Genomic DNA, 21,116 nt, shown 5'->3' on the forward strand with positions numbered 1-21,116 from the left:
ATTATAGAATGACTCATTGGACTGTGTGCCAACTTTTATGTTTTTATTTGTGGTATTTTTTCATAGACATTTTTTTCCAGAACCAATCAGCACGCATTTACACCCATTAAAATTACTTAATTAATAATTCATTATTTAACTACTCAGACCATGACCACACTTAGATAAACAAATACGATGTCTGGTAATTTTCTAACAGACATTAAATGTACAGTCTCCTCCCATCGCGTACTGTATAAAAAAATCAGACAAGACTGTAAAAAATATCAGAGGATAGTCACACAATCTCAGTGCCCCTTTAATAAAAAACAAAAAACAATATATTAGCAGAATGGATCAGTTCTGTAGAAGTTGGAAACTGGTCAAAACTGAAAATTTTGCTGAATACTTGAAAGCCATTGGTAAGCGTTTTAGATCCAAATCTCAGACATACCCATAAGTGGGTTTACTTTTTTTATATATAACATGACTTTTTGCCTTCACAGGAGTTGGAGATGAACAGATTAGTGTTGCCCAAGTGCTTAAACCAACTATAACCTTTTACCAAGATGGGGACTATATAGTTCTTAAAAAGAGACCGGCATTCATACTGGAGAAATCTGGTTCAAGCTGGGTGAAGAGTTCTTTGAAAAAACTAGGGATCACAGACATTGTAAGATAAAAACCCTAAAGTTATTTTCCAAAATAGGCAATTTATGTATTTGTCATAGCAAGTTTAGAGGGGCTCATTGAAGTTTGATAGATAAAAGAAAATGATACATTTGTGTTGGAACTGAATTGGGCTTAATTGGTATTTATATATCATAAATCTTCACGAAATAAGCTTAACCGTATAGTTAACCGAATTAGTTATTAATAAAAATGTAAGAGTTTTGAGTGCGTAAGTACTTACTTCCACTGGGCTACTGTTCAAAAATTTGTGACTTTACATCTTAGTATCACCAAACAACCTGTTTCATTTGCAAGTTGTGGAAAAAGGTAATATAAATCAATTCTGGTACAAACAGCTGAAGTTATATACAGTAATTACCTGTCCACAGTTATTCCACAACATCGGGAAGACCGATAAGCTATCAAATCTTATATATAGAGAGATATCTAATCAAACCTGCCTAGAGAATATCATCTGTAAAAAAACGAGTGAGGAGGGTATTAGATAAGATGGGTGTATATTAATAACATACCACATTTTTGTATGAATTTTAAGTCAATTTCAGTTCCTGATGGTGCTAGAATAAAAAAATAAATATATAATCTCTCTGTGAGATAAACACAAGCTTAACTATTTTCTAGAACGTCATCAGCCTGGAAGGAAGCAAACTTGTACAAGTGCAGACATGGGATGGTAATGAATCCCTGATGGTGCTAGAATAAAAAAATAAATATATAATCTCTCTGTGAGATAAACACAAGCTTAACTATTTTCTAGAACGTCATCAGCCTGGAAGGAAGCAAACTTGTACAAGTGCAGACATGGGATGGTAATGAAACCAGTATTGTTCGTGAGGTCAAGAATAACAACATGGTCATGGTAAGAATGTGTTGAATTCACATTTGTGAAGCTGGCTGAAGTGTAATAGTCTGTTGTATGGCTTGTAGTAATATGGTGTTCTTTGCATTTTTTTAGACGTTGACCTTTGGGGACACTGTAGCCACCATCACCTATGAGAAGGTATAAACGATGGACCACTTACCAGTCTAGAAGCATGTTTTAATGCAAATCTTCAAATGTCCCCAAAATGGTGGTATCTAAATATAGAGATTAGATGTGTTGTTAGTATTATAATTATAAAGAATTTTGTTAAGAAATTAATGGCAAATCAGATTGTTACTTCTCTAATGCATGTACCGACAAATTAATAAGGTTCACCCGGGTCTTTTCTGAAATCATTATTAAAACACATAATGTTCCATCTGTTGTTTTGTCTAATTGCTAATGCTATTATATGTACATGTATTTATAGTAAATACAGAAGTGGTAAATCAAATGGTGGAAGGTGGAAGGAGAGGAGATTTTATAAAACAATAACCTTCAAAGTAATCAAGGTTGTTTTTTAAACAGTAAATAATTTATTGGTGAATAATGATCAGCGATATAGATATAGCATAGATGTATAGATAGCATTTTGGGTCTGTTAAAAATAAGCCAATGAAGACACTGAAAATAAAAATGCAATAATCTTTTATATTTAATGTTTATTTACTGTTTTGAGTGTTTTACTGTTTAACTGTTTTTAAGTTAAACAGCTTATTTTAAATCACAGCCCTGATTACTGCTGGTCCTATCACAAAAATTTTCTGTTCATCAATCTGTACCATGCAGATGCCAAGAGTTCGATCCTCTTTATAATGCTGGGGATCGAACTGATCCAAATTGTTATATACCTCTTTCTATTTTACCAGGCTTATCCTAAAGCCTGAGTAAATGAGTTAATTGCATTGTTAAAGTTCCCTGGTGCATCTGGTTGTTGGACAAGTTAGACTTGTGTTACTGTTATTGGAGAAGGCAGTGTTACAAAAAAACTAATGACATTAGTGTCATTAGTATCATTTTTTGGTGCCCATGTGAATGACCAATTAATTATCAGAGGATTGTTTAGACTCACTTGTGCATTTAACGCTGCGTTTAACATTTGACTTAACAAGGTGATATAAGCAATCAATTTAAGCTGACAATATTGGAATAGCAAAAGGAGCCAATGAAATGATGTTGAGAGGAAGGATGTGTGGATTTGACTACAGGATTAGTAGTAATTAATTTATGAATTATTTGGGAAAGGGCCTAGAGGTTCGAAAAATTAAATGACTGAATAACTAAAAGCAGTGGCTTTGCTGAGATGAGATATCAGGCTTTTCTCTGTAATACAACTTAAATTGCCCCATGGATTTATTTAAAATTCTCAAGCAGTGCATTTTGGAGTCAAAGGATTGTTTAAACATGTCTAGAAGCGCATTATAATTAATCTGCCTGGGTACAGTATTTATTTAATTTACAATCTTGAGGAAAAAAGCCAGGCAGTGGTTAAAAATGGCCATTTTGGGTTATTTCAATTCAATTCAATTCAATTTTATTTATATAGCGCTTTTAACGATGGTCATTGTCCCAAAGCAGCTTCACAAGAAAAAAATGAAAGATTTTTTTTTTTTTTTTTTTTTTTTTAAGAAAGAAAAGAAAAGAAAATATTTGGAAGTGTGTATGTGTGAGAAAAATGTGTCTAGATAATAATTAAATGAATGAATGATGAATGAAATGTCTCTGATGAGCAAGCCAAGGGTGACGGCGACAGTGGCAAGGAAAAACTCCCTGAGATGGCAATAGGAAGAAACCTTGAGAGGAACCAGACTCAACAGGGAACCCATCCTCATCTGGGTGATAACAGATAGAAATAACATCAAGTGTGTTGTGCAGGTGAAAGTTCAATATATCAGAAGTTGTGTCGATTCAGTTCAGCAGTAGGTGCAGAGGGCAGATGGGGTCAGATCACTGGAAGCACAGGAGCAGGATGTGTAGCTCCAGCCATCATAAAGCAGAATCTAGCTGGAGCAGGTCCTTCTCAAGATGCTTTAGAAACCTCGCAGGGTTGGCCTTTGTCTACTAAAGCTGGCACAATCTCCAGATGTCTCAGGATGGGTAGAAAAATACAGAAAAGATGGAGAGAATTAGCGTAGTTGCCATTCAGGATAAGTGTAATGGAGTATGAGGTTATGGGTTGAGTTACGCGTATGCCAGATTAAAGAGATGCGTCTTGAGCCTACTTTTGAATTGGGAAACCGTGTCTGCTCCCCGAACAGTGTCTGGAAGGCTATTCCAAAGCTTTGGAGCCAAATATGAAAATGCCCTGCCCCCTTTTGTAGATTTAAAAATTCTGGGAATTACCAGAAGTCCGGAGTTTTGTGATCTTAAGGGACGTGGTGGATTATAGCGTATCAAAAGACTGGTTAGGTATGAGGGAGCTAAACCATTTAAAGCCTTGTATGTAAGTAGTACTATTTTGTAATTAATTCTAAATTGAACAAGTAGCCAGTGCAGGGATGATAATATAGGTGTTATATGATCATATTTTCTGGATCTAGTGAGAACCCTGGCGGCTGCATTTTGGACTAACTGTAGCTTGTTTATTGAGGATGCAGGACAACCACCTAGCAATGCATTACAATAGTCCAGTCTGGAGGTCATGAATGCATGAACTAGCTTTTCTGCATCAGATACGGATAGGATACTCCTAAGTTTGGCAATATTTCTAAGATGGAAAAAGGCTGTTTTTGTGATATTGGAAATATGATTTTCAAAAGACAAGTTGCTGTCTAATATCACACCCAGGTCTTTTACTGTTGAGCTAGTAGTAACAGTACATCCTTCTAAACGCAGGCTGAATTGTGAAAGCTGTTGTGTGCTGGTTTTTGGGCCGATGAGCAATATCTCTGTCTTATCTGAATTTAGTAAAAGAAAGTTATTGGTCATCCAATCTTTTATGTCCTGGACACACTCTGTTAATCTAGACAACTTGGGTATTTCATCTGGTTTTGTTGAGATGTATAATTGGGTATCATCAGCATAACAATGGAAACTAATCCCATGCCTTCTAATGATGTTTCCCAGGGGAAGCATGTAAATTGAGAACAGGAGAGGTCCTAAAACTGACCCTTGTGGGACACCATATTTCACTGGCATTACATCAGACGGTACTCCATTTAGATCTACAAAATGGTATCGATCAGACAGGTATGATCTAAACCATTTTAATGCCTGCCCCTGAATACCTATATGATTTTGTAGGCGGTCTATGAGAATATTATGATCTATGGTGTCGAATGCAGCACTTAGATCAAGTAAGACTAATATTGAGATGCAGCCTTGGTCTGAAGCTAAAAACAAGTCGTTTGCAATCTTAACTAGTGCAGTTTCTGTACTATGATGTGGCCTGAAACCTGACTGAAATTCTTCTAGGATGTTGTTTTCCTGCAAGAATGTGCATATTTGAGCTGATACTACTTTTTCTAATATTTTTGATATGAACGGAAGGTTTGAAATCGGTCTATAATTTGTTATTTGAGGGTATCCCCCACCTCCACTCCCAAATTATCACATGCTAACATACTTTGTGTGTGTATGTGCATGCAACTGATAGCATTATCATCAAAACTGCATTACTGTATATTTCTGCCAATTATATACACAGTCCTGTACATGCAAGTCTTGTACTGTAGAGCAAGGATGTCTTTACAAAGTTTTTATATACTGTGTGTGTGTATATATATATATATATATATATATATATATATATATATAAACTATTAAAAGTAGTAAATTGATGAAACAAAGTTAGGATTTTATGGAAAATTTCTGTTTAGTTTTACTGAAGATCCCACAGAACCAGCCACAGTCTTTCTGAGACTTTTTCGCATCAACTACTTTTTCATGCATGCAAATCCTAGCAGCTTTCTTTTATTTATTTTTTTTGTGTAAAAAGTAATCTTTTACATAATATGCTGCTTTCTTTTTAAACCTAAAGCTATTTTCCTGTAAGATAAAGTTTCTCTGTACAATTAATGTGTGTGTGTGTGTGTGTGTGTGTGTGTGTGTGTGTGTGTGCATATATTACTGTATATGCATATCACTCACTCACTCTATAGCACTTTGTCCTGAATACAAGGTCATGGGGGCCTGGATCCTATCCCATGAGACTTAGGGCATGTACACACATATACCACGCTTATTTCATAAACTACGGGCGAATTGGGAATGCCTTTAAGGCTCATCTGCATGTCTTTGCGGGAATGTGGGAGGAAACCAGAGAACTGGGAGGAAAACCACCAAGCACGGGGAGGACATGCAAACTCCATGCACACAGACTGAAAGCGGGAAGGTAATCGAACCCAGACCCTTGAGGTGCGAGGCCACAGTGCCATAATAAGTGTGTATAATTAAGAGAGAGAGAGAGAAAGTTGTTATATTTAATAATACAATTAAAACAAAAATTAAAAAAAATTCTTTTGCAGACTTATTTCATATTTGTACTATTTTTTGTATTTAAAGCAACTGTGAGTCGCTTTCTTATCTTTGATCTCGCCTTATACTGTAGATTTTTAAACATTATTTATGAATGCAGTTGATAAGAGTTTAAATGGTAGAAATGAGTAACACTGCCCTCTAGTGGCAGAATGAAACCAGACTCTTTAGTTGTTCCAGAGTCAGTCTTTTCCTCAGGACTGCCTGGTAAGCAATGGAAGCACGTGACCACTGTTTACTTCCGGTTGGGGTTTTGAACCTCGCCATAAGCAGCAGCAGGATCAGACCTGAGCGGTGGTAAAGTGGAGTCATGGGTTTGATGATTTGGGCTTTCTGGATCTCTGTGCTTTTCCACCAGAATATTTGTGCTGTACCAATAAATGAGGGGTATAGAGAGAGACCCCTACTGGATATCAGTGAGTATAATGTTTCTGCTTCATTCACTGTAAGTCAGAGAGCTGTTGTACAGGGTGTACATACATAGGGGGAATAAGGTCTTACACAAATGTACATGCTTTTACATTCTATGTTTATTTTATAATCCCCAGAATCTAAGTCTAGTAGATTGTTTTACCAGGTGAAGGTCATGGAAGGTACCAGGAAAAGATATGTGTTAGGACAGTGTAAGAGATACAGTAGCTTCTTGTGTGTTTATAAAAGAAGGGCAATTATGTGGGGGATGTTTTGTAAATAAATTTCCCCTATGTATAAAGACCAGGGCGGCACGGTGGCATAGTGGTTAGTACTGTCGCCTCGCACCTCCAGGGTCCGGGTTCGATTGCATGCGTGACTGAGTGTAGAGACTTTCAGGCACCCTCTAGTTGAGAATCAATATGAGTAATTATATCCAAAAGGTACTGTATGTTATAACATTGCCGGGCCACATGACCATAGCAGTGCATTTTTTTCCCCCCTCATATGCTTGGCATTTTTAAGCCAAAAGAAATTTGCAGCTCTGCATTTTGTCAACCTATATCACAGAAGTGGGTTAACAAACCGGTTTGCTTAGTTTCATAACACATGAACATGTGGAGGAAATAAAACATTCATTATGCAATTAATGTCATTTCATACACAATGCAAAAAGTAGCTTGGGCAAAATTATCATCCCAAATTTAATAAGTTTCCAAGAACTGCACGTTGCAAAGTCTTTTATTCCTCTGATACTACATGTATGTTCTCCCTGTGCTTGGTTGGTTTCCTTCAGGTAGTACCGTTCTTCTATTTGGTGTTTTATTAGCGGTTGACAAACAACAACATGGTGTATTACCGCCACCACTGGTCTGGAGTGTGGATCAAAATGATTACCTCCCTTCCCCATTCCTCCCCCCCTTATTTTAAGAAACTGAAAAATGATGTTATAACATTCATTTCCCGAGTTATTTTGTAAAACATATCTCAATATAAACTGCATTTTTATTTTCCCTAATTTCCCCCTTAAAATTCTTCTTTCATTCTCATATTTCTGACAGTACATTATAACATGTTCCACTGTTTCCTCTTGAGGTAGTACAGTTTCCTCCCACAGCCCAAAAACACACAGATTAGGCTAATTGCCATGTGCCCTAAGTCTTCTGGGATAGGCTCTGGCCCCCGCAACCCTGTATAAAGCGATGTAGACAATGAGTGAGTAAATGGAGAGACTTTTGGGGCACTCTCTAGTTGAGGATCAATATAAATTATTATATCCAAAAGGTACTGCAAGCTATAACATAGCTGGGTCACATTACCATAACAGAGCATTTTTTTTCCCTTATTTGCTTGGCATTTTTAGGCTAAAAAAGAAATGTGCAGCTCTGCATTTTCTCAATATTACAGAAGTGAAAAGGAAAAAAAAAAACAGAAAAACTGCTTAACAAATCTGTTTGCTTGGCTGCATTACACGTGACCATGGAGAAAATAAAACATATACAGTGGAACCTCGGATTACGAGCATAATTTGTTCCAGAAGCGGGCTCGTATTCGAGATTACTCGTAAACCAAATTAAAATTTTCCATAAGAAATAATAATAATTAAAATTATTCATTCTACAGCCAAAAAAAATAAATACATAAAAATAATTAATTAAAAAGTAAAAATAAAACAAATTAACCTGCACTTTTTAAAATAAATCCCGACAGATAAGTGTTCCCGTTTGTGCACGCAGGCGCTGTGTGTGTGTGCAGAGAGTGTCCGCCTGTATCTGTGTGTGAAGCCGAGAGGGGGTGGAAGGGTGTCTGTAAAGACGAGAGAGCGTGCATGTGTGTAACACAACACAGATTAATGGAGAGTTTGTTTTATCGGAAATATTAGCAAGGAACATCGTTAGTCACACTCGCGCGAGCGCATACTAACGGAATCACTGCTGTAAAGCAAAAAAAAAAAAAAAAAAAAAAAAAAGAACCCCCACTTTACCTTTTGAAAAGAATCGCGACAGAGCAGAGTTTCTGTGTAAGACAGAGAGTGTGTGTGTGTGTGTGTGTGTGTGTGTGTGTTGCTGTGAGTTAAGAAGCACGGTGTCAAATTACGCGCGCATGAGCACACACACACACTCGCCTTTACAGCCCCCCTTCCACCTACTCCCCCTTTTGGCTCCCCCCCCCCCCCCCCCCCACACACACAAACTCTGCCCTGTCGCGATTTTTTTCAAAGGTTAAGTGCAGGTTCATTTTTTTGGTGCTGTACAAACATGCTTACAAACACAAAATAAAATATGTTTCACACACACACACATGGTTACAGTGTTGGAGTAAACAATACACGTATACGTGTTAATTATACCAGTAAGAGACGAGCACTAAGACCCAGCAGGGGAGACGATGACCATTCCGCAGCGCAAGAGAGAGGAAAACCGTTGGCTCAGTTGTGATCATGTGACGCTCGGCATCAAAACAAGAAGCTCATGCGTGCTCGTAAACCAAGACAATGTCAAAAGTTTTTGTTTTTCAAGTAAAAATTTATAAAAAATCATTGCTCGTCTTGCTGAACACTCGCAAACAGTGTTACTCGCAATCCGAGGTTCCACTGTATTACGCAATTAAAGTCATTCTTTACACAATGCAAAGTAGCTTGGGCAAAATTATCAACCCAAAGTTAATGATTTTCCAAGAACTGCACATCGCAAAGTGTTTCATTCCTTAATTAATTAGTACTTAGTGGTTAGCCATGTCGCCTTGCACCTACAGGGTCTGGGTTCGATTCCCGCCTCGGATCTGTGTGCATGAAGTTTGCATGTTCTCCTTGTGCTTGGTGGTCAGAAAACATGTAGATTAGGCTAATTGCCATTCCCAAATTGACCTTAGTGTGTGTATATATGTGTGTGACCTGCGATGTATTAGCACTTCGACCAGGGTGTACCCAGTCTCGCGCCCTCAATCTCTTGGGAAAGTCTCTGTCACCCTGCATACAGGATAAAACAGTATAGACAATGAGTGAATGAGGTTGTTGTTTCATTCAAAAGTCTGATTTTATTCCCATCTTCTGCCTGTTTGTTAACCTAAATCTTTTTCTTTATATACTACTTCACACCTAGTGGCAGTTAAGCATAGCTAATTGTCGAACCAACATGTTTTTTTGGAATTGAGAGGTAATCAGAGAATCCATAGAATCCATTTAGACACGGGTATAGCATACCAGAGGTCAGGATTGAATCAGGGATAATGAAGATGTAATATACTGTGCAAATGGTTTAATAAAAAACGACAAACTGTGGAATGTTACTTTTTATTTTTAGGAGACTTCTGGCATATCTCAGACCTGCACATCGATCCCACCTACCATGTGACAGAAGATCGCACCAAAGTATGTTACTCCTCAAAGGGCTTTCCTGCATCCGACCCAGGAGTTTTTGGAGATTTCATGTGTGACTCTCCTTTCAAGCTTATTGAGTCTGCCTTTACTTATATGAAAACCACAGACCTTGACCCTGAATTTATTATCTGGACTGGGTAAGATATTTAAATGTTCTTTCCTTCTGATAAATGGCTAACAAAATATCAAATATTATATTATGAACTGCTCGCTCACACACACACACACACACACACACACACACACACACACACACACACACACACACACACTAACACACACACTAACACACTCGGAAGACAGTTCAGAGAGCTGTAATTAATGTGGGAGCACTAAGTACCTTTCCCTCTGAGAAAGCTTGGCCAATCAGTTCTCTCTAGACCTCCAGCCGCGAGAGGTTACAGCATCACCCGAGAATCAAACTTGCGATCTCCAGATGATAGGGCGAGCGCTTTACCCTTGCGCCACTCGGAGGCTCATAATGAATGTTTAATCAGAATGGGAGTACATGATCTGATCGTTTCTAACTTTCACAACTTTGACTCCAACTTTCTACTCTAGATTTGACATTACATTTTACATTCTAATTTTTTATACCACTGGAAAATGTATAATTGCAGTGGGTTAGTATGGGTCTAGTTATGCAACTGTAACAAAACTTGTGATAACAATGTCAAGGTAGCACTGAATCGAGGCTCTTTTCTGTAGAGACAGTCCTCCACATGTTCCAGCAGATAAGCTGTCTACAGACACTGTGGTAAATATGATCAGCAATATGACCAGCACCATACGCCAGTTCTTCCCTCAGCTGCCCGTGTACCCCGCCCTGGGCAACCACGACTACTGGCCGCAGGTATTATATATATAAAAGGACCTCTTTTCTGTCGAACAGTCTTCTGTATGAATAGTGACTTATTCTTACTGGCGCAGAAAGAAAGGTCAAGTTAAGGGTCATAATTGTCATGTTTGATTTCTTTGTGTGTCTTCTATGCTCTTGTATGGACCAGAGGCAATGTTAGCAGGTCACAATTGTTAAGTCTGGTGCTCTCTCTTTCTCTTATACCCCCCCTTTAAAACCAGACTTGGGGCGAGTGTACTGTATGTAACTATTTAAATGATTTACATTGATTGTGCTATGTAAAATGTAAGCTACACTATATTGGCAAAAGTATTCTTTCACCTGCTTTCACATGCATACACACATATACTTTGAAACGTTTTACAAAAATCAGATAAAATCATGGTTCGTCAGCCTATCATGCAAATTGTAATATCAATTTTCTCTTTCAGGATCAACTTCCAGTGGAAGAAAATGACATTTACCAGGCTGTAGCCAGACTTTGGTCTCCATGGCTACAACCAGAAGCCCTCGTTACCCTACGTAAAGGTATATCCTGAATCATATTTGTATTTTGCTTATGCTTTCAGATTCTTTCAATGCTTTCCTAAACTGAAATTAGTGCTTTTTTTGTTGTGTATCTCAACCACAAAAACTGCTCTAGCATTTTAACGTGTATAACCGACATCTGAAACTGAAGTGGGATTAAGGCACAGGAACACCACAGACATTAAGTACGTTTCACTTCAGCATGTAGCTCTCAACCTACATGATCATGAGAAACTACTGCGTAGTTAGCAAGGTTTCAAACACGTTTATGCACTTCTTTACTACTGTGCTTGAAAATTAAATTGCCACACACAACATAGTTTTTGTAGAAAGATGGACATGGTAATTATATTTTTTTCCCCAAGTCCATTTTCCAATGGCGTCATGCATAGGGTTTTATATATATCCTGTATATACTCTGTGCGTGTGTGTGTGTGTGTGTGTATTTATTTATACTAGGTGTGCCCACGACTTCGGTCACGTGAAATTTAATTGCACATTTAAAAATAATTTACAATGCCATCAAAAATTTGATTTTGGAATGAACTAAAAAAAAATTGTTACCATGAAGTGCACGGAATGAAGGCGTGAGATTGAATTTATTTAGTAGATTTTAATTGCACACTCATATTTTAAAAAATGTAAAATTTTGAGAAGAACTAATGTTTTTTTTAAGGTCCATTTATTTATTCATTTATTTATTTTTAATTGTATAAGGGCGTTTTCTATTTCAATTTTAAACAAAGCCTATATGTAACCTATATATATATGTATATATAGTGTTGGTGAAAGAAAAAACTTGCTCACGTTGATCTTCATTTTCTGAAGGGGGTTTTTACTCTCAGCTGATTAAACCTGGACTTCGGCTGGTGAGCCTGAACACAAACCTCTACTACAGTCCCAATAAATTAACAGTGAACATGTCTGACCCAGCCGGTCAGTATCAGTGGCTGCAGGACACGCTGGAGCTTTCCAAACAGAACATGGAGAAGGTAAACTTTATTTTAAACTGCTGTCATTAAAATGAGCTACCATCTTTTGCCTTTTCAGGACACATTTTAGTACCAGATGTCTAATTTATTGCCCTCTACTGGTGTACTTGTTAAAATATTTACTGTATATAATTTTCTGTGATTGTTTTCGCATCACAGAATGCATGCGTTTAAAATGTCGATCCCTTTCAGGTCTATGTGATTGCTCATGTCCCGATTGGTTACCTGAACTTTGCTAGAAACACCACGGCCATGAGGGAAGACGATAACGAAAGACTTGTGGACATATTCCGCAACTACAGCGACGTTATCCAGGGACAGTTTTATGGTCACACTCACCGAGACAGCTTCATGGTTCTTCTGGATAAGAAAGGTAGTATACGTCCCCTAAAAGAAAAATAATCAATATATTTAGCAGATAATCCACTGATCACCCTATTAACAAACAACACAATACCTGTAACTGTTGCAGGAGATATATTATATACAGTGTCTTGCAAAAGTACTCATACTTATTGAACTTTTCCACAATTTGTCGCTTTTGTGGTATGTCTCTACCTACTTTGCTCATCTGCAGAGTGAAATTTTTGCAAAAATATTGTACTTGTTAAAAATATTTACTGGGGAGCATACTGTATGAACACATGAATATGCCTTGATCTAAACCATTCCGTTCTAGCTCTGGCTGTATGTTTAGGGTCGTTGTCCTTCTGGAAGGTGAACCTCCACCCCAGTTTCACGTCTTTTTCAGGTTTTCTTCTAAGATTGCCCTTTGCAAAATGTGGAAACGTTCAATGGCTATAAATACTTTTGCAAGGCACTGTTCTGTATGTATGTAGTCATGGTGCAGTTTGCCTTCTATATGCCTGTTGCCAGTAATGATTTCACTCAGAAAAGCACGAGTTCCCTTTTAAATCTTGTTCCTCTCAGGGTCCTTCCCCATATTATCTCAGGAAGTTGCCTGTTGCGTGCTCATTATGGGTTCACATTTATGTCCACATTTCTGTAAAGCTGCAGAAAAAAAAATCGCCTACTACATGAGAGAATTTGGAAGAGGAAGTGAGGAAGTACAAAATGAATCACCAGAGGGACTTGGACTTTTTTTCTTATGATTGGGGTCATAAATGTTGTATAGGTTGCTTTTCTACTCAGATTTTAAAAGAGAGAGTACTGGATATGAGTTACTTTAGACATCCTGTCGGTTCAAAGCGGTAGTCGTTCTCATCAACAAGGTGTTTGATCCCAGAAAAATCTTTTTTACATGCCTACATTGCTGTGTGAAATCAATAGATGGTGGTGCCTGTGAAAAATCCCCGAAGTTCAGCAGTTTCTTAAATGCATAAATCCATGTTGGTCGTATACTGTACAGTATACCATGCGTACAATAACCTGGACTTGTGATGAAATTTCTCATAAATGAATGAATGAAGGCATAAAACCGATTGAGATTTACAGAAGACTTCAAATACAGTACAGTGATGAGACTCTTAGCCGCAGAAAAATATTTGAGTGGTGCAAACGTTGCAAAAAAAGCATACGTCTGTGAATGACCATCCCGGCCGAGGTGGCTCAGGGCCCACTGAAGTCGCTCTGAGTGGAATCCCGAAAAAGTGACACATTATTTATCGCCAACTTGCGGAAAAGAGACCTCTGTCTGTGGGAATAAAAACCACTTGCACATGACAGGAACTCAGCTGGCAGTTATTACCACATCCTCCGTACAGTCCTAACCTCTCTCCAAGCCATTTTCATATGTTTCTACATGCCATGAAAAGTTTCTCAAATTATTTGCAGCCTGGATTTATACAACTCTTATAGGAGTTCCAGAGAGTTCCACTGATGTGAAAGTTTTTCTTTTAATTATTATTATTATTATTATTGGAATATACATGATATTAAAAGTTAACATTATAGGATATACCCTCATGTGTTTTTAGTTATTGACGTGTAAATGAAATCCATTCAAGTCAAATGACAAGTCAAATCGGCTTGACTTAAATAACTCATTAACCACAACTGTCCCCCCAAAATAAATCTGCTACCCAAAGAGCGTTGTGTTTAAATGTCTGTAAAGGGTTCTCATTGACACGTTCAAGGTAATGACATAGTATAATTGTTTGATAATGATAATTTCATTTTTTTTTTTTAATTATTTACAGGAAAGCCTGTTAACTCCGCCTTTGTGACGCCGGCTGTGACTCCATACAGAAGTTTTCTAGAGCAATATTCGAATAACCCTGGTGTCCGCGTGTACCTTTACAACCCTCAGGACTATGGCTTACAGGTGCGTTTACACTTGTGTTCACAATATGAATTTTTCAGTTGAGACTGAGAATGTGATACAAATATGGCATCACACGGTGAAGTGACAAATCCAAATAATTTCCAATCTCATGGCACTTGTGTTCCATACCACTTCACTCACTTTATTAGGTGCGATTAAAAATTGCTTTAGGAAGTATTTAGTGTACCTATAACTAGTTAACTTACTTCCATTTCTCAATTTGTCCATGAGAAACAATTTACAAAAAGTAAAAACAAGTTTGCTAAAATCACTGTGGGTTTTGCACTCCTTCATGCCTTTTCAGATTCTTTTATACACTTTTTTGGAGTAAACATTTTCTCACATTTTGTTTAAAGGATCTTTGGCAGTTCTACTTGAATCTCACCGAAGCAAATCTGGAAGAAAAACCCAACTGGAAACTTGAATACATCATGACCAAAGCTTTTGGGATCAAGGACATCCAGCCAAAAAGCCTGCATGAACTTGCACTGAAGTTTGAGGCACCAGAAAGCAAAGAATTCCAGAAGTATTTCAATTATTACATGGTCAGTTACAATGACACTGTCACTTGTACAGAGGATTGTAAAACAACACAGGTCTGTTCTATACACTTTTTGGACCATGAGTCCTATTCAAAGTGTGTGGACAAGGTCATGGGTGGTGGATTTTAATGACAAAAGCAATCTTAGATTTTTTTTTGTTGTTGTTATTGTTTTGTTTGTTGTTGCAATAAAGGGAATAGATTTCTCCCAGTAAAGAAAATGAATATTTTAGTTTACAGGAATTTCTTTAAAACAAAAGGAAAATGCATACGGCACAGGCATGACCTTGTCATATATAATATTATTACTTATGAAAACTTGAAGACCTGAACTAACCCGAATATGTGACAAAATGTGTGCTTTTCATATAATCAAATAATTTGGCCACTTTTCTTTAAGGTTTATGCTGTTTTTAGTCTGATTGTTGCACTGTCAAATTATGCCTACCTTATTTAAAACTTAATTGTATAAAACCATATAATTAAAATTTTAATTAACCTGTTTATATGTTTTAAAGGGATTTGCATTGTTTAATCAACATCACATCATTATTTTATGTAAGTTTAATATAACATATTTTTGGTTGTTCTGTTTTTCTGCCAAGTGGTTAATTTTATGGGCATTATCGAGGCGGGAGATTTATTGTACCAAAGGGTCCTCGCTGTACAATAAAGAAATGACTGTTAAAATGGTTACTGTCCTGTAGTAATTCTTGCGCTTATTCTAATGCACGTTTACCATGTAGCTAAATAGTATACATTTATTTTGTTAGGGGGAATCTCCTATGTCGATTTGAAGGTAAGCAAATGAACCTAAAACATATCTAAATTGATAATAAACTCTGTTACGGCGGGTAAACCTGAGAAGTGAAGGAGGACGGTCTGGGGAGCAATGACTGTCCTCATCACTAGACAAAGATAAACAGAAGGTTAATGAAGGGATGATTCTTAACGAGATGATCAGTGATCAGAGGATTACGTTATTTTTACTAATACTAATTATTTTAAAATAATACATTTCAAATTATTTCATGTCCACTCATTCGACAAATATGGGTAAAAATTCCTAGTTTGCTTGTGCATGCTAGTGTATTCATCCCCTGGATTCTGTATTCATCCCCTGGATTCAGCAAAGAACTACAACCCTTAGATAAGACTAGCTTGGTACTATTTATATCCCCCCAAATGTTCACATAATGTATTGTTTAATTTGGGTCATATCAGGAAACGTATGCAAAAGTAATGTAATTTAGAGTGTTTTTACTGCACTTGTTAAAAATGGGTAAAATTAGCACTGCATGATGTAAGATCGTAATCATAAGTAAACCTTAGCTGTTACTAAATCTTAACTACTTACTTTATACATTATAATATATATATTTTTTAATGATATAGCGGTTAACTCTAAGACTAAATTTGTTGGTTCACAAATGTACAGTAATTAGTGTGTGTCATTAGTATCAACATGTGGGCTTAATCAAATATAACGTCATTCAAATCTTAATTTGTTTCAGTTTGATGCATTAAACGAGACACTGCTCCTAATAAAGACATCAGATAAACGAAGATATACTCCACTTAAGATTTAAAACTGTCACACAGAAATAAAAACAATGCATTTCCTTTATCAAATTGGACATGCTTAGAGTTCGTCGGCATATAATCAATACATTAAAACCCATTAAAACAGTGGGGAAAAACTGTGGTTTTACTATATCTACTCAAAATAAAATAAAAAATGCTAAATCTCAAATATAAAGTTAACATTGCGGTTTCCTGCTAAAAAAATAAAATGCTTAATTCTAACAGGAAATAAATTGGAAATAAAATGTAAAATAATATTTTTACATATAATGTAAAAATATAGATAGGATTGAACAAATTCAATTAGCATATAAAAATAAGAGGGCGGCACGGTGGCTTGTTACTGTACATCTTGCACCTCCAGGGTCTAAGTATGATTCCTGCCTTGGGTCTGAGTGCATGGAGTTTACATGTTCTCCCCATGTTTGGTGGGTTTCCTCCGGGTACTTCGGTTTCCTCCCACAGTCCGAAGACATGCACATTAGGCTAAATGGCATTCTCAAATTGCCCATTGTGTGTGCATGTGTGTGTGTGCCCTGGGATGGATTGGCACCCTGTCCAGGGTGTACCCCGCCTCGTGCCCCAAGTCCCCTGGGATAGGCTCCAGGCCCCCCGCAGACACTGTATACTGGATAAAGAGGTATAAATGATAAATGAGTAAGAAAAGAAAGTAAATATAAATATAATAAAGTGAAGATAATGTAAAATAATCATTAAAAATGTATTCAATTGTGATCTGAACTCACTTCTCTCTTCTGTTTACATTACAACAGAAAGACAAAGGAATAATAGCGCCCTCTGCTGGGCCTCCCTCTGATGTGCTCCCGAAGCAAACAAGAGACATGTGTGATTTGTCACGGATCATTCTGTTTTGCACATGCGCAGATCAATCATGTCTCAACCCGCAGCAGTGTGGTCTGCTAAACGCGCCGCTCCTTTCTCCCTTTCTTATATCTCTCACAGGTTTTTTTCTATAGAAAAAATGAATAAAGTCTGTTCATCATTAGATTTGCAATTTCTCGCGTTTTATTATTATTTTTGTCTCTAAAGTGGTCTAGAAAGTCGCAGTCTGCTTCACTGGTTGTGCGCATGCGCGGAATACATTGGCTCTATTTGCATTATTACTTCTAATAGGGACTTTAAGTTATATTTCTTCATATATTTTTTTGAAGGTTAAACATATTTTAAAGTATTTAAAATCCTGTCCAAGATTTGCATGGAAGAAAATAACTGTAAAACTAATGTATTTATAGGATTCAGTAAATTATATTTGCAATCAAAAGATGTACCAATGCAAAGAAAAAAAAATAAAAAGTTATTTTTAAAAAGTAATAATTGGAAAAATGTGATTATTAATTGTACTACAGCACTAGAAAATGTGTCATTGTTATTGTCCTTACAGACAATAATGAAAGTTTGAAAGCACTTCCAAGCATCATGTTTTTTTTTAAATTAATAACAAAAATTACCATAGAAAGATAAAAGTATAACCTAAAGAATTCAGATGTGAAAAAAAAAAAAAAAAAAAAAAAAAAAATATATATATATATATATATATATATATATATATATATATATATATATATAATAGAATTAACTATACACAGTTAACCGAGCAAAAAATAAGTACAGGATATACCGTATAAACAAACTTTACAAATAATAGGTAAATCAATCAACAACAGACAGAGTAAATAAATAAATAAGGAAAAAATAAGCTAACAAAATCACAGTTTTTCATTAATTAAATCTAAATGTCAAGTCAATAACAGAGAAGATTTTTGCCAAAAGAATGGCAATATTCTGCCAGGGGAAAGACCAATATTTAAAAGTATGACAATGACAATGTATTCAAATAACTAGTTACTATGGCAGAAAAAGATCATTTTAAACATTAACATGAAATTATAAGATTCATGAATGAAATTTAAAAATATAATCATGCGCCACTTCCTGGCATCATGCAGATGTTCCATTATGAGGTCACTGACCTCACTGTGCTTTAAAGGTGCAGCCAAACGAAAGCTTTCAGTCATTCTGTGTTCAGCTTATAGAGAGACAATAATTTTAAAAGGAGAAGCCCAGGTGACAACATAGTTGGCAGGTTTCTCTTGTGCTGTACTGTGGATTGTGCTGAGGATGATTCCGAACACCCACAGATGCAGGAGACCACATCTGCAAATGGAGATCAGGTTAAAGCTATCACAAAGAAGGAAACGGAGTTCAAGAAATTTAGGCAGTGGTGGAAGAAAAAAATTAAGTTTAAATCTAAAACAAAGGATTCAGGTAAACCTTTAGAGATTCTATTTGCTTATCAAGTACAATAAACATTTATTGTGTAATATAATGTGAGTATTTATTAAAGTCACAGAAGAGGAATCCACCGAGGAGGTTGATGAAGATAAAGATGTTAAGGAAGATGTTAAGCAGGACATCAATGTGGTCCAGGAGGAAACTGTTGACATCCTTTGGAGTAAGTAATCGAAAAGTTCCCGTGATATATCTTACTATTAATCAGAAATCACTTTGACAAACCACTTGCAAAATGAATACAGTACTAACGGTGTATTATTTACCATTACACATCTGAACAGGAGCTGAGACCATGGAAGTGGAAGATAAATCTGAAGCTGTTAGGACAGTATGCCAGAACGTGACGCCTCTGAATCCATCGCAGGATATCATGGATGTAAAGCTGGGTCCGTCGGAAAGTGAAATCATGTTTGTATTCCAACTGAGGCAGAGAACTTACTGGATCACATTTAAATAGTCAGAAACACAGTGGGATAGGTCCAGTATGAAGTGATTGATGTGCCCCCCTTTTAATTCAAATTTCAGATTTGAAGATTATAAATCTAAGGCTGCAAGTAAATAAAAATGGAAGTAATATGTGTGTGTGTGTGTGTGTGCATGTGTGAAACTAACCTGTTAACCAGCAGGTAAGATTTATCTCCAAGAAACCCTGACACATCTTGACATGTCTTTATTTACAAAGCTCATATACAAACAAAGAGTCAGTTCATTTTTATTTTATGTTTTACTTATTGCCTGCATACATACCCGTGGCTCCGGCCATGTCCAATCCTGCTTCCTGCATGCTACCATTACCTGCAAATGGAGTTTGCGGTCAACTTCCTGCCGTTCCTCATGCAGCATCACTGTATCCACAGCCCTTACTTCTGCCTGTCGTTCGCGCTGACGCTATAGACGCTCTGCCGTCTGATCTGGAGTTTCAGTACCTATGAGCTCGGCTTGACGTCTTCTTTTTTCGGCGTAGACTGTCCATGTTTTCAATCTGTGAGGAAAGCCTGTGACACGCTCACAGTATGACATAATTGTGGATGAGGCTACCTACTGTGACCCACCTATGACATAACATTAAACAAAGCTTAGATCAGTCTGTTATATGATCACTGTAGTTCCTGTTTTATTGTCCATCTTATGGTTTTGTAATTGTAGAATATGAGTGTGACAAAAAAGTATAATGATGGAATTGAGCTATAATTCCTTTTTTCCACACAGTGGACTCTTGTGAGCAGGTATGTGCACTGCTGTATATGTATGTGTGTTACTACTTAGTCACCTTTTAAATTTTATCATGCTAATGTCCCTCCAGGAATGCATTATATGGCAGATTTTATGAAGAGTCAGGAATAGACTGTTAGGAGTGATCAGTGATTTTGAGTACCTGCAATAGGTGGTCTGTCAGGAAATCCAGTTTCTCCAAATAGGATCATAACACTGACTACACAGGCTTGTACAAAAAACTCTAGGCATGATGGGAGTTCTTTTCACACTGTGCATGTAGAAACGCTCTTACTTTCCCTATGCAACATGCCATGAGTTCTATTTAATCAGTTTTCTTTTTTACGTTTTGATTTCACTACATGTTTAAATGATGCTTATTCAGGATGTTTTTCCATCCACATTATTTTCCTTGAAGATAATGGATCATCACTATTCTTCCAGGTTTTAATAATGCGTTTTACAGGTTTTAACCCACTTTAACTAGTTTCAGCAATCTCCTTAGTTGTTTTCTTTGCTTGATACACACCATCATTTGACCCTTCTGAAGCAGAGAAACATCTTTGCCACGACCGCAGGATATGTCGAACTGATGTTTTTTTTGTTTTGTCTTTTAAATGAGAATCTACTCACTGCATCACTCACTCACTCACTCATCTTTTATACCGCTTTATCCTGTATTCAGGGTCGCGGGGGCCGGGAATCGAACCCGGACCCTGGAGGTGCAAGGTGACAGTGCTAACCACCACATCACCAAGCTGTCCTCACTGCATCAATTAGGGTTAAAAAACTTGTTGCCAGCTGAACCATATTAATTAATGCAGCAATTATCCAATAGAAGGCTCTTAACTATTTGCTTAGTTAAATCCAGGGGTGTCTGATTTTAGAATGAAAAACATACATATTCATTTATTTCTGTAGTTATTTATGTATTTGTTTATTATTCAAAACTTGTAAAATGATTGGTCGACATTTACGAAACATCAATTTATTTTTAAATTTA

The 21,116-nt window shown here is 36.7% G+C and overlaps 2 protein-coding genes and 1 pseudogene across 2 annotated transcripts in view; all 3 read left to right on the forward strand.

Moving 5' to 3' along the window:
• Positions 1-331: 331 nt before the first annotated feature.
• Positions 332-1,792, forward strand: LOC128515235 (fatty acid-binding protein, brain-like; annotated as a pseudogene).
• A 4,454-nt stretch (positions 1,793-6,246) lies between these two features.
• smpdl3a (sphingomyelin phosphodiesterase acid like 3A) lies at positions 6,247-15,696 on the forward strand. Its single transcript, XM_053488415.1, has 8 exons — positions 6,247-6,426; positions 9,724-9,937; positions 10,509-10,653; positions 11,091-11,187; positions 12,016-12,179; positions 12,372-12,552; positions 14,339-14,463; positions 14,820-15,696. Exons 1-8 carry the CDS (start codon positions 6,321-6,323, stop codon positions 15,132-15,134), a joined length of 1,347 nt encoding a protein of 448 aa, XP_053344390.1. The 5' UTR covers positions 6,247-6,320; the 3' UTR covers positions 15,135-15,696.
• A 4,364-nt stretch (positions 15,697-20,060) lies between these two features.
• The window catches only part of clvs2 (clavesin 2), a 33,447-nt gene continuing 32,391 nt past the window's right edge, over positions 20,061-21,116 (forward strand). The window contains exon 1 of the mRNA XM_053489222.1: positions 20,061-20,127. The gene's annotated coding sequence lies outside the window, so the exon portion shown is untranslated. The remainder of the gene's footprint in view (positions 20,128-21,116) is intronic.

This window comes from Clarias gariepinus, chromosome 27, assembly GCF_024256425.1.
Source record: "Clarias gariepinus isolate MV-2021 ecotype Netherlands chromosome 27, CGAR_prim_01v2, whole genome shotgun sequence".
Lineage (NCBI taxonomy): Eukaryota > Metazoa > Chordata > Actinopteri > Siluriformes > Clariidae > Clarias > Clarias gariepinus.